The sequence below is a fragment of the Topomyia yanbarensis genome, chromosome 2, assembly GCF_030247195.1.
Source record: "Topomyia yanbarensis strain Yona2022 chromosome 2, ASM3024719v1, whole genome shotgun sequence".
Taxonomy (NCBI): domain Eukaryota; kingdom Metazoa; phylum Arthropoda; class Insecta; order Diptera; family Culicidae; genus Topomyia; species Topomyia yanbarensis.
The window spans coordinates 335,081,101-335,108,688 of record NC_080671.1 but is presented as its reverse complement, the minus strand read 5'-3'; the positions used below and the strand labels follow the sequence as shown (position 1 = coordinate 335,108,688).

The 27,588-nt window shown below is 42.5% G+C and overlaps 1 protein-coding gene across 4 annotated transcripts in view; it reads left to right on the top strand.

Moving 5' to 3' along the window:
- Positions 1 to 350: 350 nt before the first annotated feature.
- Positions 351 to 27,588, top strand: part of LOC131683988 (ubiquitin carboxyl-terminal hydrolase 32) — a 68,436-nt gene continuing 41,198 nt past the window's right edge. For 3 of the 4 annotated variants that reach the window (XM_058966429.1, XM_058966430.1, XM_058966427.1), the window contains exons 1-3: positions 351 to 802; positions 10,685 to 10,966; positions 22,968 to 23,202. In XM_058966429.1, coding sequence (XP_058822412.1) covers positions 10,909 to 10,966; positions 22,968 to 23,202 — 293 coding nt within the window. In that variant the 5' untranslated portion in view covers positions 351 to 802; positions 10,685 to 10,908. Of the gene's footprint in view, positions 803 to 10,625; positions 10,967 to 22,967; positions 23,203 to 27,588 lie in introns of all 4 variants that reach the window. The other variant, XM_058966428.1, reaches the window with a different exon arrangement.

Here is a 27,588-nt window from a genome sequence, read left to right as displayed (position 1 = left end):
ATTGATAGGTTTTTTTATACTCAAATTTAAGTTGAATTTACCTAATTTTGAGTATACCCCAAACAACTCAAAAGTACCTTCCTCCACGGAAGACCTCGACTGAGTCGAATCTCTCTTTTTGTTTTTGACAACACTAATAAGTGCGAAAGCGACGCACAACTCAAAAGTAAGTTAAAAGAACTTATGCTGCAGGTTGTTTTATTTAACCGTGTAGTTTCCATATTCACCACCAATCAGGTGTTTCGATTTCTCAAAGCAGCAAAAATCGCGAGAAGGTGAGCGGTGAGCAATGAGCTGATAAGCGAAATCCTCCTCTCATGTCATTCCGATACGTTAGTCAAACAGCGGAGCATTCAGCCAGCAGAATGCAAAGTATACCGTCAGCAGGGCTCGCGTGAAGGGGAAAATTTTTGATGTGATTAATTTGCAGTTTGCGAAAAAAAAGTGATTCTCCATTAGCTCATCCGTTTCGTTGCGCTTGGTTTCGATAACCTGCTGATATCGCGAGTGCACCAGTTATCTTAAACATTCGGATAGTCTAAAAATGCATCGTCACCGTTCAGTCGCAGCAAGTGCGCCGAGATAAAGGCGAAATTAGTTTTGTTTCCTGTTCCCTCTTCGATACTCCGTTCGATTCCGAGGAAGAGAGAAATAAAGTGCAACTACGCAAAGTGCAAGGACAACTAGAAAAGTGATGGTGTTGATAATGGAACGCTTATCCCGTTGAGGCGTAAAATACTGGATTTTTTTTTTCTGCCCCAATGGATTAGATGTAGTTTGTACGTCCTAATCACCTGATACGGTAAAGTTGGTCCCTTTTGCGTGATCGCTGTTTGTTCTCCAGTCTGATGTGCAATAATAAACGACAATCGTCATAAAAACTAGCAGCGCTGCCAGATTGAGTTATTTTAAACTAAAGTTGAGTTGCTAAAAAAAATGTTAAAAGCGAATTGTAGTTAGGTATATTGGGTTCCCTGAAAATAATAAAACAATTTAGAAGCTTCATTGTTTGACATAGTTCATAGATTACTTATTTACCAAATCGGTACTATTGAGTTGGAATTTTCTACATAATAAATGTTTCAAAAAGCATGGACTTTTTTTAAAAAAATATATCTTGATTGATATATTTCAAGCTTGCAGTTTGAAATAACAGGAGTGCGACTTATTTGTAATGTAACATTAACATCGTAGTATTGCCGGTATAGCACGCCTATCAAAATAAATTCGTACAGTTCATGTTCTACAAACTTACATCAACGGCTTGAAATGTGTGAGTTCGCTCACAAGAAGTGTATAATTCATAAAATGTATCCAACTTATGCTGACGTAACGATAACATGACTTTGACGTCCTATCTCGTTAACGAAAGCTGATTTTCGTGTGATTCGCTCTTAATTATATATTATACATTACATCGAGAGCTCCTCAGGGGATTCATCTCGGACCTCATCTTTTTGTGCTCTTTGTGAACGGCTCCTATAACTAATTGTCGTCCTATAAAGTTATGCCTGAAAATTTATCGTGTTAGAACAACTCTCGACAAACATATGATTACGGCTTAAAAGCCAACTGTCAAATTTCTCTTTGAATGTTCGACTGTTCGCCGAGTTTTACAGGTAGGACATGTAGGAGATTTTACGCGAGATGTGATGTGCGAGATTACGTATATGGCGTGCTCAACTTGTAATTGGGATGAAGAAAGTGAAGATCCAAAGTTGATTAATTTTGACACCATATATAAAATACCTAAGAAATTTTGTATTCATTCATAAGCGATCCTTAAAACAAGGTGAAACCGTGTGTCGAAATGGATACGGGCAGAATAGTAAGCTGCTATCATTGCAAGTTGTGGTGGCACAACCGTAGCGTAGGTGTCAAAAAATGCATTACAGAGGCAGACCGGGCTTTTACATGCCCAAGGGAGTTGTACAAGTTCCAGAGCAAGTTCTATTAAGTCCATCGCCAGTGCCCGGGTGAGGCCAGTTCAATTGAAAATGAAAAAAAAAAGTGGAAGCGTGGAAGAAGCTAGCGCTCAAACGATGATGAATTGGGTGATGTGGTGATTCCGAGGAAGAATAATGGGTTCAGCAGCATCACGATCAATTAATAAACATGTCTTTGTTCGACCCCGAACGCGAGCAACACCGTTTTCGTCCAGGAATGCACCGCGAAAGAGCAGGTTATTTCTGATTGTATATTTTTGCTCTCCTTTCGAGACGTTGCGGCGTAGATTTCTGACTGTACTTCTCGGTACAAATAGTTTTCCGCTTTAGTCAGTTCTTCCTGTTTCAGCGGTCCAGTAAAACATCATTTTCGTCTCGAAGATCACTGCAAGTTACCGATATATCTGAGTATGAATGCTACGCGACGTAGGAGTGGAACCCATTTGGAGCATGAAGAAGTAGATGGGGATGAAGCTCTGTCGTCGTCGGTTTTTCGAGATTAGGGATGTAACGTAATTCTGCTTGATGATAGCGTCCACTGCTTCTGGGTACTCTTGCTCGAACCGTTTTGCTTTTCATTGCTGTTCTTCACATGTTGCGCTGTACTTGGTGAGCAACATGTCCCGATTTGTTCGGGTTAGTAACTACGAAAGGAAGGTATCAGATTCGTATATGACGTTCTTGTAATTCTTCCGGAGTCAACTTCCTTACGTAGCCCTTACTGACATCCGATCCGGTACAGATCCACCGGTAGGCTAAGCCGGTGTAACGAGAGCGCGATGGCATCCCAGCTTGTGCTGTTGAATGCGTTCTTCACGTCAAGTGTCACTAACGCACAGTATCGAATGCCTCGAATTTTCGTTGGATCGCTATTTCGCCAGTTTTTATCACTGAGTTGATAGCGTCCACCGTGGACTTACCCTTCCGAAAGCCAAACTGGTTGCTTGACAGGCCGTCCGTACCTTCTGCGTACGGGGTTAGCCTGATGATCCTCTCAAGCAATTTGCCAGTCGTGTCGATCAGACAGATTGGTCTGTACTGCGATGGGCCGCCTGGCGGCTTCCCGGGCTTCGGCAACAACACCAATTTCTGCCTTTTCCATCTATCGGGGAAGCGGCACTCGTCAAGTCATCTCTGCATAGCTAGCCTGAACATGTTCGGGTTCGCTATGATCGCTGCCTTGAGAGCGCTGTTTGGAACTCCATCCCTGGCCCTGGAGCTTTGTTCATTGCTAGGGAATTAGCCACTGCGAGTAGTTCTTCATTCGTCACCGGTGCCACCATTTTGGCCGTGCCTGCACTGTCTCGTAGTGCAGGTGGCCAGGGGCTTGTGGCTCGAGACGGGAAGAGTACTTCGATAGTCATCGCCAACCGGTCCGGTGACCGTTCTGGGTATGAAGAGCCCCCTTTGGTCTTCGCCATCACGATTCTGTAGGCGTCACCCCACGGATTAGCGTTGGCACTCTCACACAGGTTGTCAAAACACGCTCTTTTGCTGTTTTAATGGCCTTGTTAAGGGCCAATTTTGCAGCTCGAATCACCTCATGGCGGTTCTCTCTTGCATCCTCGGTGCGAGCTCTTTGCATCCTACGTCTAGCTCTGAGGCAGGCTGATCGTAGAGCTCGGCACTCCACTAGTATACCGGGCATCTGCCGTTTCTTGGCAAGGTTTTTCTCGGCATAGTGGCGTCGCACGCGCGTAATAGAACGGCTACCAGCGCATCCCCGCATAGACTGTCGGTGTTGGCCTCCAGTCCCAGGGCCGCGGTGAAAGCTTCGCTGTCGAAGTTATTGGACTTCCACCCGCGTACCTGACAGGGATCTCCCGCCCTCGGATGCTGCACACCATAGTTGATCCTAAAGCGGATTGCTAAATGATCGCTATGGGTGTAGCCTTCGTCTACCCTCCATTCCATGCCTGGAACCAGACCCGGGCTAGCAAACGTTACGTCAATGCATGCCTCCACCCCGTTTCTACGGAATGTGCTAGCAGAGCCATTATTAGCTAGCACAGTATCGAGTTTCGCAAGCGCGCTAATCGTATAGCTATCGTGATTGTGGAGTAAAGGATGGTGTAGGTATATGCACCCGTTTATGCCGCATTGTTGTTGCTGTTTGCCCACGTCGAACCGTAGCTGAAACCCTCAAATCTGCTACACCGTGAAACCGTCGAACAGTTGCCCTTGCCATCACACACAGGTTACAACCCATACTAGTTCACTGAGTAACTCGGATGGTTTCGGGTCGCTTGAGTCCGATTCGGAGTGAAAATTTAGGTGCGCGTCCTTCTTGACACTTCGACTTCGCTGATCATGACTTGAAGTAGGCATCACCGTGCTAGCATCTTACGCTACTGTATATAACCATGCACTGAAGTCGGCGAGGTTCGGGTTTGGGATACTACTAGCAAATCTCGCCCAGCCCAGCTTCGGGGATGCCGACAGACGGTCCACTAGCTCATACCGGAGAGACGCGCTGAAGGTAAAATTTTCAACTTCACTCGCTCGGACCTTCGCGTCGCGGTAATGTTCTTCACTGTCGAGCTTCTCTATGTTCGGTGATGGAAGGTCGTATCGGTGTGGGTTGCTGACCTGGAATGAAGGTATTGTACCCCGTCTGGATACCGGGATTCGCCGAGGGGATGAACGCCGGTCTTGGATTCGTGGTCTGGATACCGGAATTCGTCGAAGGGATGAACGCCGAACTTGGATTCGTCTGTGGTCGATGCGAGAAGCCATCACCAAATTCCACTGGAAACAACGGTCTAGCTTGGATCTTCATTTGAGCGAACTGGAGGGTTGGCAGCTCTCGTGCTGGCTGGTGGAAGCAGGCTTCTGGAATTGCAGAAGGTATATCCGTCGCTTGGCTATCGATTTGCGGATGAGTACGAGTGTCGGCATTGTGTCCTATCCGGATACCGGACATCGTCGAAAAGACGAACGCCGGCCTCGGATTCGTTTGCGGTCGATTCCGTGAAGAATGATGCGACGCATGTTGCGGGAAGCCATCGCCTAATTCCACTGGAAACATCGGTCTAGCGTGGATGTTCATTTGGGCGAACTCTAGGGCTGGAGCAGCTCGTGTTGGCTGTTGGAAGGAGGCTTCTTCAATTAAAGTAGGCATGACCGTTGTTCTGCTGTTACGTTACTGATGTGTAAGTGGATAACGAGTTGAAGTAAATCGAAACTGGTACATATGGCCCTGGCGCTGTTGCGCATTTTGTGCCGATGGAGATACGAACGGCTGATCCACTTGGTCTTGCTGTTGTGCCAACTGCGCCTAAAGACATAACTGGGCGCGCACATCACGCTGCTTGGTATGAATAGTTGATGGATTCCGAATCTGCTGAACGACATCCACAGCTTGGTGCTCCTCGGGTTTATCCGAGTCGTTAGGTATTTGCCCATTTGCCTCGTCTGCATCTAATTCGGAATCTTCAGCTTCGCCGAGACGTTCCGTTTCAGCTAACCACTCCTCTGCTTTCGACGCGTAGTATCTACTTCGTTGATCTCCGCCACTGATGATGATTCGATGCCGTACTCCTTTAGAACCTTGTACCTTTGTTCAAGAAACCACTTCTCCATTTCGAATTCTTCCTCGAGCCTTCGAAGTTCGAGTTCCCTCAACCGCCTTGTTTCACTTTGAGCAGATCCAGCTTTGCTCTTGGATCCAACCGATGGCATCCTGTTTCCCATTGGGGGATTTTGATGTTGTCCGGTCGTTCGGTTGGTAGAACTGGTGGGGGGACGAATGTGGTCTTGCAGAACGGGCAAAGCCAACGTTCGCAATGTTCTCCGCAACCTGCACACACACAATGTGAAACCACTTATCGCAACCATCACACTACACCATTTCTTCATTATCATGCTCTTGACACAACTGACACTGATACTCCCGAACTCTTCGAGCTTCGCGCAACGGATTGCGCCTAACACCATTCGCCGAACCGATGTTGCGCTGTCCGACATTGACTGCATTGATTTGTCCGTATCCTCTGGATTGAATATTATTGGCAACGTCAACATTTACCTGTCTTCAAACGCTAGGAGGGTGTAGGAAGAAAGCAATGGGCTTGCTGGCCACAATTCTCGCCGCCGTCAGTGCAACGAAATTACTTCCGGCTCCTCCTATATACCCGGATGCTGAAACCTGCATGCTGGGTACAGACCTTGACGATTTCTGCGACACATAAAAGAATTTTATGATTGGAGTCGGAGAAGCGAGATATTGAGTTTGCTGCTATGAACCGGCAGGTCGAAGTGGAGGCTTTGTACGAAGCTTTCCTGTTACGTGATAACGACCAGATCGAGTTGGAAAACGAGGAGTATGATGACAGCAGTGGCGGAGTCAGCAGTACTGGGCCTGCTCAGCTGTCGGAGAATTCAACAACATCCCGAACAGGCGCTACACAGGAATTCTGTAAGGCATCAACTAGTGTTAAGCAAACCGTGTTGGATAGGGCGTCAGGATGTATTTCCCTGAACAATACAACAGTACTGTCTTTGATAGGGAGTTTCAGTTAGATCAACGTCGTTGGTTAGATGGGAATTGATTCACAAGTCAAACGTTGCAGACATCGACGACTATCGACCCTGAAAGTGCTATACGAACTGCCAGATGCATTCATTCAGTGAAGAGGTTCAGAAGTCTTCCAGCGCTAAACATAGAGGAACTCGAGATGGTTGTGAACTTTGAAGAATTTCGCCGCGACAGTCCATATCTGCGAAGTAGATGATTCCATCATTAACGGATCTCTGCGTTACGAACTAGCTGAACGTCTGCTCGCATCCTTAAAACTAGACTGGGCAAGGAACACTCGGAGTTCACCGATTCCAATTCTCGAAAGCCTTAGTGTGTTGTTATATACTATAGCGTAGAATGCTAGTACAGTGATAACAACGACGGGGCACCATTGGCGAAGCCGAAGCACTAAGAAGCATGTGCTCTTGAACGTCCACTAATTCGAACATAAGTACCCCGAATTCACTTCATGTGTCCAGCAAACCAAGTCCGACCGCAACAAAAGATACTGCAAAAATCCAACGCTACGTATGCAAGGGAAACTGTCTGACCGTCGCAAAGTGAGGCAGATTCGACGGTCGTGGCCAACTCCAGGCTGTAAAAGAGTGCAAGCTATGTCGCAAATGTCTTCGGAAACACAACAGCAAAAAACGTGTGAAGTAAACGAGTGTACATTCCTGCATCATCCTCTACTTCACAACCTGGATGCCCGACACGTTAAGCCATCTACATCAAAGCCTACTGTTTCCTCTTCCTCTGAATCTAAACTCTGTAACCTACATCAAGGGCAGTCGGCAGTGCTACTCCATATTGTGCCAGGAGTGCTGATCAGACCGAAGAAAAAGGCGAGGACCTATACCTTCATAGACGATGGGTCTGAGCTAAGTTTGCTGGAGTAAGATCTAGAAAACCCTAGTGCTGGTGATACGCAAAAGGTGGATCCACAATGTCTCTTTCGGGGATTCACCATGTCTCTTCGTAGTAAATATAACCGCAGACGTTACTGGTTTCCAGTTCTTGTACTTAGCCGGACAACCAATCGAAGAATACCGCGATATCAGTCCAAAACTTGTAATTGGCCTGGATTATGCCAACCTCGGGAAGTCGAAACGAACCGAACGCTATCATGACCCGCTTGGGGTGGATGATTTTGGGGCAACTGTACCGGTAGGCGAGAGAATGATGACGATCATCATAAAGCGATAAAATCTCATTTCACGTTGTATAGCATGGGAGTTATCAAACCGAACAAGCTGCTACTCTCTAAGGACGATCAACGGGTTCAGTCACTGTTTGAATCCCTAACCACTTCGAATCCGGCCTGCTCTGGAGATGCGATCACATTCTACTTCCGGACCAGTGAAGCGATGGCCTTCAGTACTGGTCGATGCTCTTGAGCAGAAGATCCAAGAACATGACAAGAAGATTTACGCGAGGAAGCTGACTCTGGAAGGGCTTCAAGCGTGCGCGTATTTGGTCCCTACCTATATTCGTTGTGATGAAACTGAATAAGCCTGGCATGTTTCGCTTAGTGTGAGACGCACCTCCCACCGTCCATGGTGTTTCTTTGAACTCACTCCTGAAATGTCCAGATTGGCTAACATCGCTGTTGTCGATGCTGAACATGAAGTTGTTTGACCAAGACCGGTCGAGCGAGCCCATACCGTTAGTATCAAACACCGTTGCCAACCATTTCTACACTGGCAATGCCACACTGTTCGGAACTATACCGATAGAGCTGCATGGGAACAACCGTTCGGTGTCAACTTACGCTTTCTTGGACTCTTGGGTCTTTGCGGACGTTGACCGACGAATAGATTGTGATACAACTGAGTATCAAAGGAAATCCGTCTGTGTCTGAAGTTGATAGCTAACATGAAATGAATTGAGACCTAGTCTCAGCTGATTGCGTTGAAGATTTGTGAAGAAGTCGATGTGACCCTACCTTGGTGATCTCTGGGATACGCAAAGTTAGTGGAGAGTACGAGAACGCATTCTTATCGATTAAGAATATTCGTCGACGACACGGACAGAGTTCCCGGTGGCGGGATCAAACTTGTGTTGATTGGTGGCATGGCGAAGGTGGTTCCGTTGAAGACGCTCTCTATTCCGAGGCTGGAACTAAATGAAGCAGTTATCGGAGTTCGACTGTGGAAAGCTATCACCAACGGAGACACGCTTAAGTTTGACAAGACGGCCATGTAGACCGCTTCCAAAACTGTGTTGTCTTGGATAAAATCGAATCATTGAACATATCGGCAGCTTGTTGCGTGTCGAGTTGGCAAAATACTCTCGACGAACCGTACGTACCGAGTAAGCTGAATCTTGAAAATTTGGCAAACAAATGGGGTGGGGTGGACCTTGCTTATTGACTGATAGTCTATGGTTCGAGAAGCTGTTTTTCAGCGTGCCAAAAATACCGTGGTCCTGGGGAGTTAATCCTGTTGATAGGGCGGTAACAGACGAGAAATTACGGCCATGTCCGGAATACTGTAGCAATTTTGAAGTTCGTCGCCAACGAAGAACGTTTCTTCAACTGGCCACGACTACTGCAAGTTGTAGAGTACGTTCACCGATATCGGGAGATTCTACAGCAGATATCTAGAAACGAATGGCTACCAGCTCGGCTTATAAAACAGCAAATGGTACTTACGTAACCAATCATATGTTGACTGACCTAAAGTGAAACATATCAAGATGAAGTTGCTACGCTGACGGAAGAGAAGAATCACCAGAAGACGAAGCGACTGGTGAAACTTTAGAGAACGAACTGGATCAGGAAATTGTCACCATACATAGACAAGGCGGGAGTAATCCGACCAGATTACAAGATCCCCGATTTCCAATAATTCTATCAAATGAGCGTATAGTATACACTCAGTTTTTTACGCGGAGCCCATTAATACACCAGAATGTGGTTTTTAAATGGGATCTTCTGGACCATTATGATGAAGTTTTCATGGATTGAACCCATTCCAAACACTATCAAAACACCGTGCAGTGAGGGTAAATTTGAACCATAATCATGGTGGAAAGCGTCGTCAACTCCAAACTGTTGATCTTCATTCCAGTAAGAGGCGAACGGTTTTCTCCTGCAAGTTCAAGCGCAGTGGTGCAGCCGCCGAAGAGGCGAACAGTGCCGTAGATGTCGAGCAGAGGAGGCTGGCAGCTTTGCCAGACCATGTTAAACCAATTCTGATGGAGATTGATGCATGAGTACCAACACGAATTTGTTCGAATAAATCCTACCCTTCAGGTTCACCCAGAAATTTTCGATGGGTTGCAACAGGGGCTTGTAATGTAGGACGATGTCGTTTCCGAACGAACCGGGCCTTGGTACATTACGAACAGCGGGCGCTGGAGGACACATATCATTTGAAGATCTCAGTCGTCCTTAAGAACGTTAGTACATTGTGCTGTACACCTCCCCGTTCACCGCAAGCTCCGAGGAAAAAGACCGGCTTTGACATCCCCTTCTTACTGATTGTCAGTCACAAGAGCACCTTCTTTGGCAACTTCGTGTGGGAAATGTACGTTACGCCGTTGCTTACCTCTTTCCTGGGGAGCGTGAAAAAGCTGGTCCCCTGCCAGTCATTGCCGTCGAGTGTCAGGTACCCATCGACGTCCATGATCATAACCACGTTGTGCTTCGCAGAATAGACATCCTTGCTGAGCACCTTCAACCGTTGCTTTTGGTGACCAATTACTTTTTGATTGCCAGACCGGTTGTACCGACCTCCCAGTCTAAGGTATGGAAGGATTTCTCCACCTTGCCTTACGCGTTCCGCTCGACTTGCACTCGATTTTCTCACCTTTTTAAGGACTGTCATCTCGTATGTCAGTGCCCTGCTGTACCCGGACGAAACAAAGTGCGCCACAATGACGGTCTTCTGCAGAGTAGATATATCGCTACCATAATTGCTGTACGCGAAATGATAGAGCTGTCATTTTTTCTGTATTTTGAGTTATTTTACGTCTAGGGAACCAAGCCAAATTGCAAATTTCAACAAAAAGGATATAATTTCGAAAGAATTTTGATTACAATAAAACTACATTTAAATAATTAACCTAAGTTAATTTTTTTTTACCAAAACCAATAAGGCAAACACAGATTGGCGAGAAGAGTAGTGATTTTACGATTTAATTACTTGATCTGGCAGCACTTCACAGAACATGATAAAATCTACAAAGAAAAGAAATAACAAAAATTATTCAACAGCATGGAACCCCGAACGGAACAATCAGTTTAACACAAAACAATGTGAAATGGTGACTATCACTTCGGTGGTACGAGAATAAATAGTGAATAAGAAGAAAAAAAAAATCTAAGAAAAAAGTGCACCCTACAGCTTTTTGTATGGAATCCTAACTGAAGACTGCTGTAGAGCAGAGTTCTGTGTGGGTAGAAGAAATTACGCTGATACTGGAAAACTCCCGAAGAAAATGGGTGCAAAGGATTCGAAACCATCCTGCATCAGCTACGAAGATGCAGTGAAAAGAGGTAAGCATTTCATATAATCTAAATTGTGTATCTTACGTTTTTAATATTATTTCTTTATCAAAGACCCTCTACCATAGTGGTGCTCGGGTCTAGACCTTACAAACCAAGTGGCGTTGTATATGTGTGATTCCCCACTTGTAGCAACGCGTAGCCACGGCACTACAATCCCGGGGGAATGAGTATGTTAGGGACCATCCATAAATGACGTAGCATTATATGGGGAGGGGGAGTTTTGTATTTTGTGATGATATTTGATGACAGTGAGTATGTAACTCATCTGGTTCCTTCTATCAATATCCAAGAGTGCATCCACATATTCTGAAAATGACTAAATCCGCTAAAAAATTATATAGTTATGAGCGTTTCAATTTGGCGGGTGTCCTGTAGGCTTATTCAAGGTACCTTTTGTTGGACATACATTTACATTCTTTGCTGTATCATGAAGTCATTTCCAGTTCACTCGGTCCATGGCTGTTTGTCGCCAACCTCACTATCCACGAAGACTCCCCAGTTCTTTTAAACTTGGCCGATCCACCTTGCTCTCATCTCTCTATCCTTCTACTGGGATAGTTTAGACTCATGTCTTCTGTTGGACCAATAAAAATGAAGCTCTTATTCACTAGACAACGCATGGCCGGGAACTCTAGTGAAATGGAGAATTCACTCTCTTCTAGTATCTGAGACAAACACCAAAAATTAAGTATCAGATCATTCCAGAACGCGCTAATATGCGAAAGGTTATGAAAATAATTTATGCTTACGAAGTTTTATACACGCTAGCACACGCTACAAAAACGTTAACATACAAACGCTCAAGGCCTTCGCGATCATCTACGCACACCTACGCCCGCGATCTCGCAAACAGGATAACATCATGTTGACTAAGTGCACGTTTTAACACTTATAAATTTAGAAACTCGGTCTCACTAATGAACCGTGTTCGCACGACCATGAATCGGTTACATCCAGAAGTCCCTATCCTCGGTCCTAGTAGCATATGTCCATCGCCTTCAGGTGAAGCAAACAAATAAATCGAATTTATGCACGCGAAGTCACATACACACGATAAACATGTTAACATCCAATTGTTTGAACCCTTCGCGATCATCCACGCAACCTACAACCGCGATCTCGTAAACATGATAACATCCCGGTGATAAGGTAAACGTCTCAGCACTTATAAATTTTCAAAAATAAAGTTTTCGACAACACGTTGCATGATGACATGGGGTGATATGGGGTAACATACTCCCTGACAGTTTTGCCACAATAAAATCTGTACCGAGAGTTGAAAAATCTTTTCTATCTGTACTCTTCTATAGAAAAATCTGTACCGGATTCTGTAACCAAACAATAAAGTTGTTTTAAAAACAACAAGGTTCATTTTTCTTATACATATTTTTTATTTGGGGAAATAGAATCAGACATTCTGACTCGGTTGTTTTATTTGAGCTGGAATTCTCCTCTTCAGATTTTTGCCATCACTGCAGCCTAGCTCAATGTTTACCTGCTGTTTGCTGGGATGCATCGCAGGATTAAATTATTTTACCTTGCTGTCATGTAAATCTGTACCAATCTGTACTTTTTTACATAAATCTGTAATCCGTACCGTTTAGAATCTGTACCAAAAATGCTTACAAAATCTGTGCCTTTCTAGATAAATCTGTACTTGTGGCATCACTGATCCCTGTCGGAATCTGAACCGTACACCGAAAACTAAATATAAGAATGACGGTCCGCGTAAACATCCAAGGACACACACGGATATGTGAACGACCACACGGTTATAATTTATACACGCGAAGTCACATACACGCTAGCATATGCGACAAACACGTTAACATACGAACGCTTAAGCCTTTCGCGAGCACCTATGCACACCTACGCCTGCGATCGCGCAAAACTTGATAACACTTCGGTAATAAGGTAATTATTAGAACTTACAAAGTTACAGACGCGGTCTCAAATGCGAACCCATAGACACCCGTGTTTGCGTGTTTCCCCTGAAAGTCATTCCCCAGAATGTAGGGGAACTGGGGGCAAGTCCGACACCTTAAGCGTTATGACTGTTTTTGAGTATTATAGAGCTTAAATTAATTGATATCCCATTTCAAATCTCAGTTTAGATGTTTTTCAATGAGCCATATGCATTTATAGTATAAAAAGTACTATTTTTATAACCTAATGTACGTTGCAAAAAAAGTGAAAGATCATGCCCATTTAAAACTGTGCGGGCAAGACCGACATTCCTTCTGATTTTGATTTGCTTAAGGTGATGAATGAATAAACTTGCGCAATATTGGACTCAAATGAATGGTGAATTATCGCCATAGATTTCGCATGAGATTGGGGTCTATTGGAGTTCCGTTTCCGAAAGTAAGGGTTTAAATGCGCGTTCGCTCATGGAATTCCATTTGCATCGGTTCTAAGATGACCCATTTAAAATAACTATCAAACTGTTTGATTCGGTAGGCCCCAATCATTGGCGTGACAATGTCATTGGACACTTCTGACGATTCCGGAAGTACCGCTGAAAGTGACCAGAATTCAGATTGGATAAAACATTTTCAGTATGGACTTCAAGATTCGTACTGCAGGAACAGATTAAACAAAAAGGAACTGAAACGTGCTTTAGGCAATATCAGCAGTTCTTGAAATCGCTGATATCATTGATGAATATGAAATATTTTTGATGGTTCCGGAAGTCGAGTGGGGATTGACGAATACGAAGTATAAACGCAATATGCAATTCTACGTCATTGGTGAACATGATAAGAGTTTGAACATTTCTGAGGTGTTGAGGGGTTACAGATCAATATAAATTACATGCTATCAATATGGTTGATAAGAAACGAGACTAAAATGGCGTGTTTAGTTATGTATATCCTGATATTTAGGAAATGTATAAAGTAGAAAGGATAGATTCTGTTGACAATTTTGCTTCAGTTTTTTATTTGAGATTACTTTTGTTCTTGTATTATATTGATAGCGGTTCATTTGTGTATCTATTTGCAAGAAATACAAACCGTATCAAAAGTTTGATAACATTGCGTATGAATCCACTTCTTGCATGTAGTAGACATTCTCCATCCTCTTCCGGTTGAAGAATCGGAAAAGCAGCATCCACATCGATCACACAAAGAATCTTCCATGCAATTTTCTTTTAATTTTGGTCGTTTGGATCTCTTTGCTTTGCGTCCTTTTTTGATTAACAAAATGTCTTTAGCAGCTTGAGCATCAATCAAATTTTGGCAATACTTAGCAGATGTTTTTTCAGCGACCTTTCCTGCTTGACTTTTTTTCTTAGTAACGTGTGGACTAGAGTGACAGGAAAAAAATGACCCCTATTGGCCCACCCCTTATTAAATTCCTAGTCCCACCAGGAGTACTTCTATTCTTCTATTTACTACAATTCTTCTGAACATACCATAGAGCTAAATCTTACGATTATTTTACAAAAAATGTTTAGTTCGCGCGAATCGAGTACTGATACACAACCATGCACTGCTAGGCCCTATGTAAAACTGACACAGACATCACTTCACTAAAAGTTTAATAACTTCTTTAAACAAAGTCGGATTCACTAGCAGTCTTCAACAAAGTTGTAGATAATTAAATTATTTTTCTTATTTTCATTTGCAATGATAATACGATACATACAGTGCCACCTAGCGGCAAAAATGCGAATTAGTGGGTTTTCTCCATGTAAATTGTCGAAAAATCCTATACAAACTTCAGGCACGTTGGTCCGGTACCTAGACTTGTCCGATTTGCTTCAAATTTGGAGCAAGTACTCCTCGTGGGACTAGGAATCGAATCAGGGATGGGCCGATTGAGTTTTCAAAAATTCCTTATTTTTTCTGGGCAGTCTAGTGTGAACTAATCATTTTTGGCAATGGTAAAATTTTCTCCGGTGAAATTAGGAACGAATACACAGAGGACTACTCATCTTCCCCTTTCTTGGTGATTTTTGCTTCAAAAGTTTTATCTGCCTTATCGTTCTTGGTTGGAGTTGCTGCCGGCTCTATTATTGGCAAGATTTGATCAGTGACCAATGATGGTGCAAAAGAATTTTCGTCAAAAACTGCGCGGTCACATTTTCACAGTCCACATTTCCTGAAACCGTTAACTGTGATCGGTATTGTAGCCGCTTTTCCAAAAGCAGTACCCATAAGTTGCATAATGTCATATTGGTTTATGACGTGCCCTGGTTTAGATCTCAGGAAAATTTCGGCAGCGCTTGAATAATATGCCTTAAATGGAGACATAAACGAGACATCTAGTAGTTGTAACTTGTTGCTACAAAGGGGCGGTAGCATAAGAATCGTAACATAATTTTTACGAGCTTTCTCAGTAACCGCTAAATTTTTGGTGTGAGACGAATGGCTATCCACCAAAAGCAGCACAGGATCGGTTTCTGGAGAATGAACGTGCTCGAGGAAATAATCAAACCATTTTTTGAATATTTCGATGGTCATGTACCCTGAGAGATTACAGGTGAACTTTGTTCCCGGTGGCGCTCCATGTTTGTGAGAATCATGCATTCGAGTTCTTAAAAATATGACGAAAGGCGGAAGGTAATGACCGCTCGCTGACATACTCATAACGATGGTGGTTGTCTCTCCTCGTTCTGCCGACGAAATCATTCCAGCCTGTTTTTTACCTCTGAGGGCTGCAAATTTCCTCTTACTGGGAACCTAAAATCAGAAAGGGAAAAACGTTAGAAAACTGACTTCTAATTCTGCTTATCGACACACCCACGCATTCACACAAATCAATAAAGGCACAAATCCCCGACTATGTACGGGGAACGTGCCATTTGAGCCAATATATTCTGATTCCTGAACACACACACATGTTACAAACCGTTGAAGTAGCTATTTCATCAAAATTATAGCAAAGTGTCGGAGGAAATTTCGTTGTCTCTAGAAGATTTGTGTACATATCGAAGAAGGAATCTACGGACACTTTGTTAAATGCCCTGGCTCTTGCGGCGGATGTTGCTTCTACCTTCCGTAATGTTAGTTTCGGATTACGTTTCATAAATCGGTACAGCCAATCGCGTCCAGCTCTTCTTTTTTGTTTGTTGAAAGGATGTATCCCGTTTTTTTTCTTCAGCTAGTTCGAAGGCTAGTTGACAAACGTCGTCTTTTGTAATTCCATAGAATCGACTCTCCAAGTCATGCAAATGATGTATCAATTCAATTTCCTGATCTGCCGTAAAGACAGTTTCATTTTGGTCCGAGCTTAGATTTCGTCACCTTGCCACGGACGTGATCCAATAGTGTGATTCTTGGAATACCAAACAATTTTGACGCACATTTTATGGATCACTGACAGCATCTTTCGCAAGATTCACCTGTTTTTTGCTCCAGCTCCTACGACAGGTCTTCCTTTTGTAGTTTCGAGGCATCTATAAAACATAAATATGTACACTTATAATTTTATATTTATCTAGTATTATAATTCGTAGCTGCGTTAGCCGAAAACTAAACTTAGTCAATTACAGAATCCTAATCACCTATGAAAAGAGGGTGTCGGACTTACCTCACATTAGGAGTGTCGGTCTCAACCCAACAACGCACAATTTTTCAAAATCATAATAATTAATACTGTATTGGTCTAACCTACCTCTTATCGAATACAGTTAATAATATGAAGTGTAGATAAGGCTATATAACTTAAATAATCCTGTTTCCGGTACTTTAAGTGCTCTTAAAACTAAAATCAGCGAGCAAAAAATAATATCTACCTGTACACGAATCACTGGTTGTGTTTGTTTAGTTTATTGTTCGATATTTCACACTTCAATATGTATCAAATGTGTCTCGAAGTGCCCAAAATAGTAATTTAAAGGTTCATTATGATTTTGAGATTATTTCAAAGCTGGTTTCTAGGAAAAGTCAGGGGGTGTCGGGCTTACCCGCAGTGTTGGATTTGCTCCCAGTTCCCCTAACATTCCCCTGAATTCCATCCCCCAGAATGTACTATTTCCCAAAAAGTCATTCCCCAGAAAAGTTTTATTTATTTTATTGATTGATTTTAAAAGTATTACAGTATGATCAGAATTTCGTTCCCCTTATATTACCATTTCCCAGACATTTTTTGTAAGATGGGGAAAGCACCTATATTGCTTTGAATTAGCAAAATCTTCATGACAAACGAAAATCTTATTCAGAATGTTGGCCATTTTGCTCCCCTCGAAGAGTGCACTGCTAGCAGCACACTTTTTTTGTTTAAACCAATTTATGTATAATTGATTCCATAAATTTCGTGGTTTCACTTACACGGCTCTTTTAGCAATTAAAAATGAAGCAAATTATGTAATATAGGGTGATGAGCCTATTTGCGCCATGTTTTTATTATCACCCTACCCATTTGAAGCCGTTGGTTAGAGCAGTGTCTGCCATCTTTGTTCAACGCATTGAGTCGAATGGTAGCGCAACAATAGGGGCACTCGATTCGAGTTTTCATTGTGCTCAAACACGAGAATTTTATTGTTTCCAATGCATTTGTGTTATTCTATTGGTTCTTAACAACGAAGCAAAGCGGTTGATGTCAATTTTTACGCATTCCATTGATTGTATGGCAAGAGATTACCGAATTAATGAGGCACCTTGCTTAGTATGGTGAAAATAGGCTCATCACCCTACATTTCGTTTGTTTGCATTTTTACCTGCGGAAATTGCGATCAAACGCGTGGAATACGTTTGTACCCCAGTGCAGCGTTCTAGGGTGGAAAACGCAAGTGCAACGTTCTAAGGTTAAATCAGTGTCTGGATAAAGCAACTTTAACTCTTCGAAAACTTGCATCCTGGAAAACTCATAGAAATATCTTTTTTGTTCGGTTGCAATATTATTACATGCAAGTAAATATTCCAATCGCTCTACGTACTTAGAAAAGGACGTACCAATGACGTAAGGATCAACCGCTTCTATTAACGCCATGCCTGCACCGGATAAAAATTGTCAAAACATAAAAAAAATAAAAAGAAAACGCACGTTCCTTCAGTACCGGAAGCGTCGATGCTTCGTTGAGCCAACTCTCTGTCCAGAAGCTTAAATTTCTTTGTTGTCCTTTGCTTTCCTATTGCCTTTCAGCCACTTTCGGGCTCGGCCTAGAAAGTTGTTGCATTGCTTCCTGGTAGCCACAACCTTCCACGAAATTATGTAGCGCCAAACGTTTGGCCAGGGCACAATTGCGTCGCTAACGACCGGCTAAAACACCAAATAATATAAAACCAAAGAATTAGTAAATCAATAAATTACAATAGAATTCTAAAGTATACCATTCAATTATTTTGTTGTGTAACAATGTATTATTAGAATTCAATAATACAATCACAATAAGTCTTTATTTTACAAACCTTTGTACTATTGTTCGGCCTGCGGTACCAAAAAGAACTGGCATTGTTAAACGACGCCACTGAACCGTCGCGGTAAAAACCTTTCGCCCTTGCACTACTGTGCCGCGAATTGCCTGGAATTCAAACTGGAATCACTTGCGATAAAAACTATTTTTCGGAAAACGGACAACCTTTGCGGACGAACTAAATAAAAACGTCTGTTCGCCTTCTGAGTCACAAACCAAGTGATCGACCAAGTGTATTCTCACCATCCTTATAGCACAGAAAACAGACATATAAGGTAGAACAAACTTTCCCGAAAAACCTGTGTAAACATTTAAATGAAAATACGTTGAAAATCGCCATCGCATACAGGTTCGCATAAGTGAGTGTATCCAAGTTTGCATACAAGTCCCGTATAGCGATTGCTAGCCGATCGAAGCGACGACCAGTGGCAAGTAGCTACTTGCTGTTGTCATTTCAAAGCGAAAGCTTTATTTCTTACACAAGTTGAAAACTTTACATGTATGTCAGTTCTCAGTGCTTATAGCTCACATGCTCACTTTTGACATCTAAAAGTGGGTTCGTACTTTTACGCCCATTTCTGTTGAGCCCACACTATACACGCTTAATTAACAGAAATCAATAAAATGCTACAATAATTCATTCCAATATCAACTAGACAACACGTTGCATGGCAGCATGACCGGTAACTCGGTGATATGGAAGAACTCACTTTCTTCATGCATCTGAACCGTACACCGAAAATTAACCCTAGAACGTTTCACTTGCATTTTCCACCCTAGAACGTTGCACTGGGGTATAAATGTATCCCACGCGTTTGATCGCAATTTTCGCAGGTAAAAATGCAAACAAAATGAATGTATAATAGACCATTTTCTTTATTTTTTAATTGCGAAAACAGCTGTGTAAGTGAAAGTAAGGAATTTATTGAATCAATGACACATAAATTGGTTTGAACAAAATAAAAAGTGAAAAAATCGCGGTTTTGACTTTTTACACAAAATTACTATAACTTTGCGAATTTTCAACCGATTTGAAGAAAATCAAATGATTCTAAAAGTTGAAAGAATGGTCTTGAAACGGTATAGAAGAAAATTTTGATATTTTTGAAAAAGTGCTATTATTTTGAAGAGTGAAAGTTTAAAAATCGTGTTTTGGAAAATACCACGAAATGGGGTGGAAATTGAAATGAAAAAAATATTTCTGAACAGTAATACATTGGTAACACCACAGATAACAGACGTTTGGGCTCGATTTGAATCGTGTGTAAATACCCGCTACTGAAATTCCGAATAAATCAGACGTCTGAAACACGTTTGGCAAACGTTTGTAGATGGCGCAGTGATCGATACAATGCAGTTAGATTGCAGCTGTTAAACGCGTATAGCAAACAGTTGCGCAGATGGCAATAGTGAAACACAGATTTCTAACGTTTATCAATTTGAAAGTTTACACAGGTTTTTGAAGAAATTTTGTTCTAGCCTAAACGTCTGTTATCTGTGGTAACACGCAACGTTACTGTTACAGCAGTTATTGTGCGCAAATTATACTTGCAAGCCTTTGCTTTGAAAAACTATAGAAAAATAAACAATAGAACAATAAAAATCAGTAAAAATGAGAACGATTTTTTGTTCCGCTTCAAAATTAAATTAAATAAATGATTACAAACGATTATATAATACTAATTGTTGCTTACGTAGTAAAGCAACCAGTATTTAAACAGGTATTGTAACGAATCACATTTCCACTGACAGCGCGAAACCTGACGAAAAACTAACGGCAACCGTACACAGGAATACAAGTGTATCCCGCCGCCACTTTCACACCTGCTTCCACAAAGGCTATAAGCAAACTGGCTTTACCACCTTTTCCAACTCTTACTAGGAACTCTAAATTGAATTATGGTTAGGGTCCCAGGTCGGTAAATGCCGAATTCTCGTTTTCACACGGCTCAAAAGAAGGCGTGGGATACATCTGTACCCCAGTGCAACGTTCTGGGGTTAAGTATCAGATTGACGATCCGCGCACGATCATCTCAAGAACACACGCGAATTTGCGAAAGGACACACGGTCATAAAATTTAAGAATTTAAGCAGGCAAAATTATCTACACGTTAGTAAACGCGATATACAAACGGGCACGCGATTGAACACATTAACACACAAACGCTCGAGCCCTTCGCGATGATACACGCGATCGTCAAGTCCCTGCGCCCGCACATATCTGAACCATACAATGAATATCACATTCAGAATCACGGACCACTGCAATTGGCCTAAAGCAGTGTTTTAGTGGGTGATATTTCCCGTCTCCCGTCGGGAGCCCTCCCGAGAACCTAGTTCTACAGCTTCAGTAGGACAACTCTCGAAAAAAAAAATGTTTTCCAATTAAATAATAATAGGCAAAGAAATGCATCTATGACCTATAATTGTTTTTGAAGCTAAACAATATTTCGAGGTAGTCGAAGGAGTTCGTAGTAATGTACGAGTATGTTTGGTCCAACATGTAAACGACCGTGCCCAAGCTACCATTGCATGGTCTTTTCTTCCAATTGGTCGTTTGTTTGAAGAAGTTCAAGAGGCTTCGAATACAGATCTAAGATATAGAAATAATAGCAAACATGATTTCCAGTACCACCATATGCGTGAACTTATTGATTTCGAATAATATACTGTTAAACTACATTGCGACACTAAAGCCAAAATTGACGTTTTCCATGTTGGTAGGAAATTTCTTATTTGTGTGTTGGGACCAGCATAATCAAAACAAAACCAAATCCAATTTTTTTATGAAATCATGTATGCCATGATTATTATGACGATTATGCAGCGGCTACGTCCGGAAGTCCCTACCCTCGGTTCTAGCAACTTGGGTGCATGCCATCAGTTGAACCAATCAAATAAAACAAATGTCGATATGACCAGGAACCCTAGTGATATGGGACACTCACTCTCTTTTACCATCTTAACCGCACATTGAAAATTAAATATTAGATTCACAATACGCGCGATCATTTAAGAACACATTTATACACGCGAAATTACATACACACGGGTCCACGTGACATACCAATGCCCCGCGATCAAATACGTTAACATACAAGCGCTTGAGCCCCTCACCATGGCACGCAAAGGCGAACATGCATCCAAGCACATCATCGCCCAAGATTTTGCAAATACAATCTTTAATGAGGTTAATTACCAAAATGTTTATATAACTATATAAAATAGGAAATATTTTATGAGCTAACCTAGCTCTAAAACTGATTTTTCATGGTCGGTAGAAGTTAGAATACATTTTTGCCGGTTTGGAGAAAAAACCGTTTATCTGTTAGGCAATAGGAAATGCTATCGGAAGGACAACTTCGTTTCGGAACCAAACTAAACCGATTTACTAGCATCCAACTATGTTATCACTAAGAGCCACCTGAGTATCTACTCAAACTTATCAAATTTGTTCCGAATAGCTCGAAACTTGTAGTCGTGTTGCAGTAAGCCATTATGTTAGGTTGAAACAGAAGACCGTAACGTAAACAATACGATTTACGATATTGTGGTCTTGCAACTGATAACAAATGGTGGTAGTGGCAATGATTAAAAACGGCAAGGGCGACTACTGTTCGAAGATAACGGGTTTCGCAATTTACATGAATGAACTTTATTTTATTCACATTAGGTGTGTTCTAGATGCTATGCTTGGTACTGTGAATGGTTCCACTTATTTAATTGTGCGTTGGACAACTCAACCCATTGCTCAGGTTATAATATAACGACTACAATTTTCGTTGAATATCATTAAATAAGCAACATTTTTGTTTCGTTTCGATTATGGTGGTTTTACCCTCAGGGATAATTTGTTTTCGAGTTAGAAAAATGTCTTGAATCTATATCCGGGAACGGGATACTTAGGTCAACTGCTTACAAGGCAATCGATTTACCAACTACGCTGTGCTCACCTTGAGTTAGAGATTAAAATTCTTCAAGTTTCGTAATATTAATTACTTTTTGCTTCTAATGTGAAAAATCAAGGGTAGAAACTTCATCAATGCAAATCGTTTTGAAGTCTTATAGCCCAAAGCGTTCGCACTACAATCCATTTGCGAATTTTTCTGTTTCAGTCGAATTTACACGTACAGAAAAAGGATCTACTATAAGCGACTCGTTAGTTAACAAGTAGGCACTTGGAAATGGCAAGTCATATTTTTCGTTTCTTCGGAGATATTTACACCCCATTAGATTAGGTACAGATGTTTCTCTTGTCATGGAAGGAAGATCTCAAAAAGATTCGAGCAAAAATTCCATTTTCTCTATATCACTCCACTATCCAGACATCCACGGTGAATCGTAGTTGATTTGCAATTTTGAAATTCCAAACAAATTCCAATATGCTTGCTCAATCCCTTATCCAACCGATAGGCCTTCACCTAATTACGATGTAGTTTTATGCGTTAATGGCAACGGTAATTTCTCTGATACGATAGCCGCTACAGATAAGTCCGGAGCGCACGATAAGATTGCGCGTGCTATCATAACAAATACACACACATACACACTGTCTCACTTGGAAAGAGTAGCACCGATACCACTCATTCATACTAGTCAGCTCATTTTTTTGTGTTTGTATCGTTACAGTTACCGATTCCGAGCTTCGAAGAATAAAGGATGCCTTCAAGCGCTCTGCCGGCACCAGCGGAACCGTTCTTAGCAAAAGCGCCTTCGTGCAGGATGTCCTCGGTGATGGTGTTCCGACGGTGGTAGCCGACTGGTTGTACTCGGCCTGCGGTGGCACGACGAAAGGAATCGCATTCAAGGAGCTCCTGTGCGGACTGGTGTTGCTAACGAAAGGAACGCAGGACGAAAAAATCAGGTGTGTACGTTAGAGTAGTTGAAGTTGCATTTTTTATAGGAGGTCTCATATATTTATCTCAATATGGCAATTCTGCCCTAATTGGTTGGTTTGGTCTCAGTCAAGACGGATGTTCTCTGGGAATGAAATATGCAAATAAATGTGGACTTGAGTTGTAACCAAATTACAAGTTTAGGTATTTTTGCGTATAATTTTGTCGCATCGTTAATTTGAGCTTAGATATGGGTGAAAAATGCTTATTTCATCAAATCACAAGTTTACTAAGGATATTCCAAGAGTTTGATAAGTGATAAAGTAATGGAATAATTCCTCATTATAACAAATATCAAATCAATGCAGAATTAACCAGTTCATGATAAAAGTTTCAACGGATCGCGATAGGGTATCCCATATTCAATTTCACTACTCTCCATGAATGTTACATTCGGTATAAATAACTGCTTGGGTAACGGTGTTGCTTGCGAATAAGAAAAAAGGTGATAAACGTTAGTGCTAATTATGTTTGAGACCGCTGAACACACCATACTGGAACATTTGGTGGATTCATGTGGTATTTTATTTTGGTATTGAAGTAAACATGTTTTTTCATTCAGTCTGGTTATTTGAGAAGGCACGGTACCATTACAGCTTAAAGGTGCCAAGTTTTGCATTTTACATTTTAACTTTCTTAAAAGTGAGGAATCACAACAAGAGATTTTTCAAACTACATTTGAAAACTAAAGAGCATTTTTTTAAACTATCTTAAAATGAGTAACAATTTTTAGACTACCTTAAACTAGAAATACAGTACATGGGGGATCAACTATTAAGCCTAGAGGGTTGGCCATCAAATATAAATGTGAAACCGACACTAACTTTATGTCGGGATAGATTAGCGCCGGCTTGACGCAAATCCCTAAAAACTAAAACACACATTGTGTTTCAATCGAATGACTGATCATACGTGATGTCCCGTCCGAGCAGAAGTTCTGTTTATGCCGATGAGACATAGTGAAGCCGAAACTTGTGTTGGCAGGCCTATGCGAACACTTCTGATGAGGCGAAGCCGAAACGCACCCGTGTAACAAATAAGGATTTGTGCCCTTCAAGTGCAAAGACTGGTTTTACCAAAAATATTTTCGCCCTGGTGAGAAATTTTGGTGTTTACCCAATTTTCCTCCTTAGGGTGAAATATAGCATAGTGAAGAAACAAATGTCCACTGTGTCAGAGATTCGCGTAACACAGTAAGGGTAAGACCCACAACACTCCGTGTGCGTCTGGCATATTTTAGTCCTGCCAGCCATTCAGTCCTCGGCACCTTGACTTGAAGACTTCTGTTTTTGATCCCTTCTTACGATATGGGAACAGGAACCCAGTGGATCAATTCTTGGTTGAGATACTTCAACCTGCTGGATGCCACACGGCCTCCAGGCTGGTTTTGTCCGGAGAAAAATAATAGACTGTGATCAGTCTTGCTGTCACTCCGAGATGCCGCCATAAGCGGAAACCACTTTTTAACCAGTCATCATTAACCAGTCAGTCCGTTGAGCACATGCTCTATTTTAACCATTCGTTATTCAAAGTATTTTATGTAGTCTGTACGCGAGTGTCCTTTTTATTTATTCAACAAGGCTCCCGACCTGCCCCGCGCACAGGGCTACAATAGTGACGACGAGTATATTAGCGGATATTTGGTGAAATTTCGATTCAATAAAAGTAACCTCAAAACTCCGTCACCCCCGCGTAAAAAACGGAGAAGAAGCATGGAGAATGGTCAAATTCCACATGATAATGACCGGGAGCAGGTCCTACCAGCAGCAGATCCGCTCATCGTGCAGTTCATGCACCTGGTGCATCAACAGCAGCTTCAGCACCAGCAGCTAATGGCACAGTTTCTCCAGCAGCAAAACGACGAGCAGCAGAAAGCATTTTTCCGGAGTGCAGTTTCATCTATCCACGTACAAGTACCACCCAACCCAGAGCAAATTCTTCGCTCTTTGGCAGGCAACGTGAAGGAATTTCGCGACGACGCTGACAATAGCTTCACGTTTGGGGCTTGGCACAGCAGGTATGACGATTTATTCGAGAAAGTTGCCGCTCGTTTGGACGACGAAGCAAAGTCAGCGGAAGAATGCCAGCGTCTTCTTAACCTCAAACATGACAATGCTATGATCGAGTCAGCCACATGTTTCGGTCAAGTGAATGTCATTAAGCAGCGATCTTCTGATAAACGGTTCAACAAACGGGATCAGCCATCTTCGCAGCCTGCTGTAAACGACACGAGAAAAAAACCTGATACACCGTGTTGGTTTTGCGGTGCATTTCACTACGTACGGGACTGTACCTTCAAAAACCACAAATGCTCCGAATGTAAGCAGTTTGGACATCGTGAAGGCTACTGCAACAGTTCAAAAAAGTCACAACGTTCATCGAGAAAGGGTAAGCATTCGGTGGCAAGCAAAATGGTCGTCGTTAATGTGTGCAGCGTGCAGAAGCGAAGGAGATTCGTCTCCGTTACCCTTGATGGAACACAGGTTCGTCTTCAGTTGGACACGGCTTCCGATATTACCGTCATCAGCCAGCAGATCTGGAAGAAAATTGGCAGCCCAAGGTTGGTCACCAGCAACAGTAAAAACCAAGGCAGCATCTGGAAACATTTTGCCACCTATTGATGGTGAATTTAACTGTGACATCACTATCGGCGAAAACACACACACGCAGATAATTCGTGTCACCGAGAAACCACTACACCTGCTTGGATCTGATTTAGTCGATAGTTTTAATTTGTGGTCCATACCAATGGATACTTTTTGCTGCCAAATTACTAGTACCCCGTCCACCAGTGCAACTCTCAAAGCTACTTACCCAAAAGTGTTCAGCGAAAAGCTCGGGTTGTGCAACCGGACCAAAATTAAATTTAAGGTAAAAGAACAGTGCACGCCTGTTTTTTGTGCCAAGCGTCCGGTGGCGTATGCAATGTACAGCGTAGTCAACCAGGAATTTGACAGGTTGGAAAAAGTCAATATCATCACACCGGTCGATTATTCATAATGGGCAGCGCCGAACGTCGTAGTGCGCAAAGCAAATGGCAACATCCGAATTTGCGGAGACTATTCTACAGGTCTAAACTCCGCTTTGCAGACTTATCAGTATCCACTGCCACTCCCGGAAGACATCTTTGCCAAGCTGGCTAACTGCAAAATATTCAGCCAGATTGATCTTTCGGACGCTTTTCTACAGGTGGAAATCGACGAACAATACCGTCCTTTGCTGACAATTAACATACACCGTGGTCTTTACCACTACAACCGCCTTCCACCTGGTGTAAAGGTAGCACCTGGTGCTTTTCAGCAGCTCATCGATACCATGCTAGCCGGCCTTAAGGGCACTTCTGGTTATCTCGATGACGTCATCGTTGGCGGTGAAACACAAGAGGAGCACGACCGTAATTTGGAAGCAGTTCTTCAGCGGATTCAGGATTTTGGTTTTATCATCAGAGCCGAAAAGTGCAGCTTCAGTAAGCAACAGATACGCTATTTGGGCCATATATTCGACCGACGTGAATTGCAACCTGATCCAGTACAGGTTGAGGCAATAACCAAGCTACCTCCTGGCTCTTTCCTTGGGGCGATCAATTATTACGGCAAGTTTGTGCCCAACATGCGACAGTTGCGCTATCCGCTCGACAACTTGCTGAAGTCGGAGACAAAGTTTGGATGGAATCAGGAGTGCCAGCAAGCGTTCGAGCGATTCAAGCAGATTCTCTCCTCGGGACTTCTGCTGACACACTACGATCCGAAACAGGAGCTTATAGTGTCAGCTGACGCATCATCCGTTGGCCTCGGAGCATCCATCAGTCACAAATTCCCCGATGGGTCCATCAAGGTTGTTCAGCATGCTTCCAGAGCACTCACGAAAGCGGAACAAAACTATAGCCAGCCCGATCGCGAAGGTTTAGCAATCATCTTTGCAGTCACCAAGTTCCACAAAATAATTTTCGGTAGGAAATTCCGTCTACAAACCGACCACGCTCCGCTGCTTCGAATTTTTGGTTCTAAGAAGGGCATACCGGTATATACGGCAAACCGGGTGCAACGTTTCGCCCTCAATCTGCTGTTGTACGATTTTGACATTGAGTACGTGCCAACCGACAAGTTTGGCAACGCTGACGTGTTGTCTCGTCTAATCAACCAGCACGTTAAGCCAGAGGAGGATTACGTCATTGCGAGCATTATCCTCGTAAAAGATGTAAGGTCAGTAGCCGCTGATGCTGTTAATATATTACCGCTCAGTTTCAGAGTCGTAGCACAGAGTACCCAAGCTGATCCATTGCTTCGCAAAGTCTTCCGGTACATACAAGACGGTTGGCCTTGATCAAAAGCCGTCGATCCTGAGCTTAAGCGATT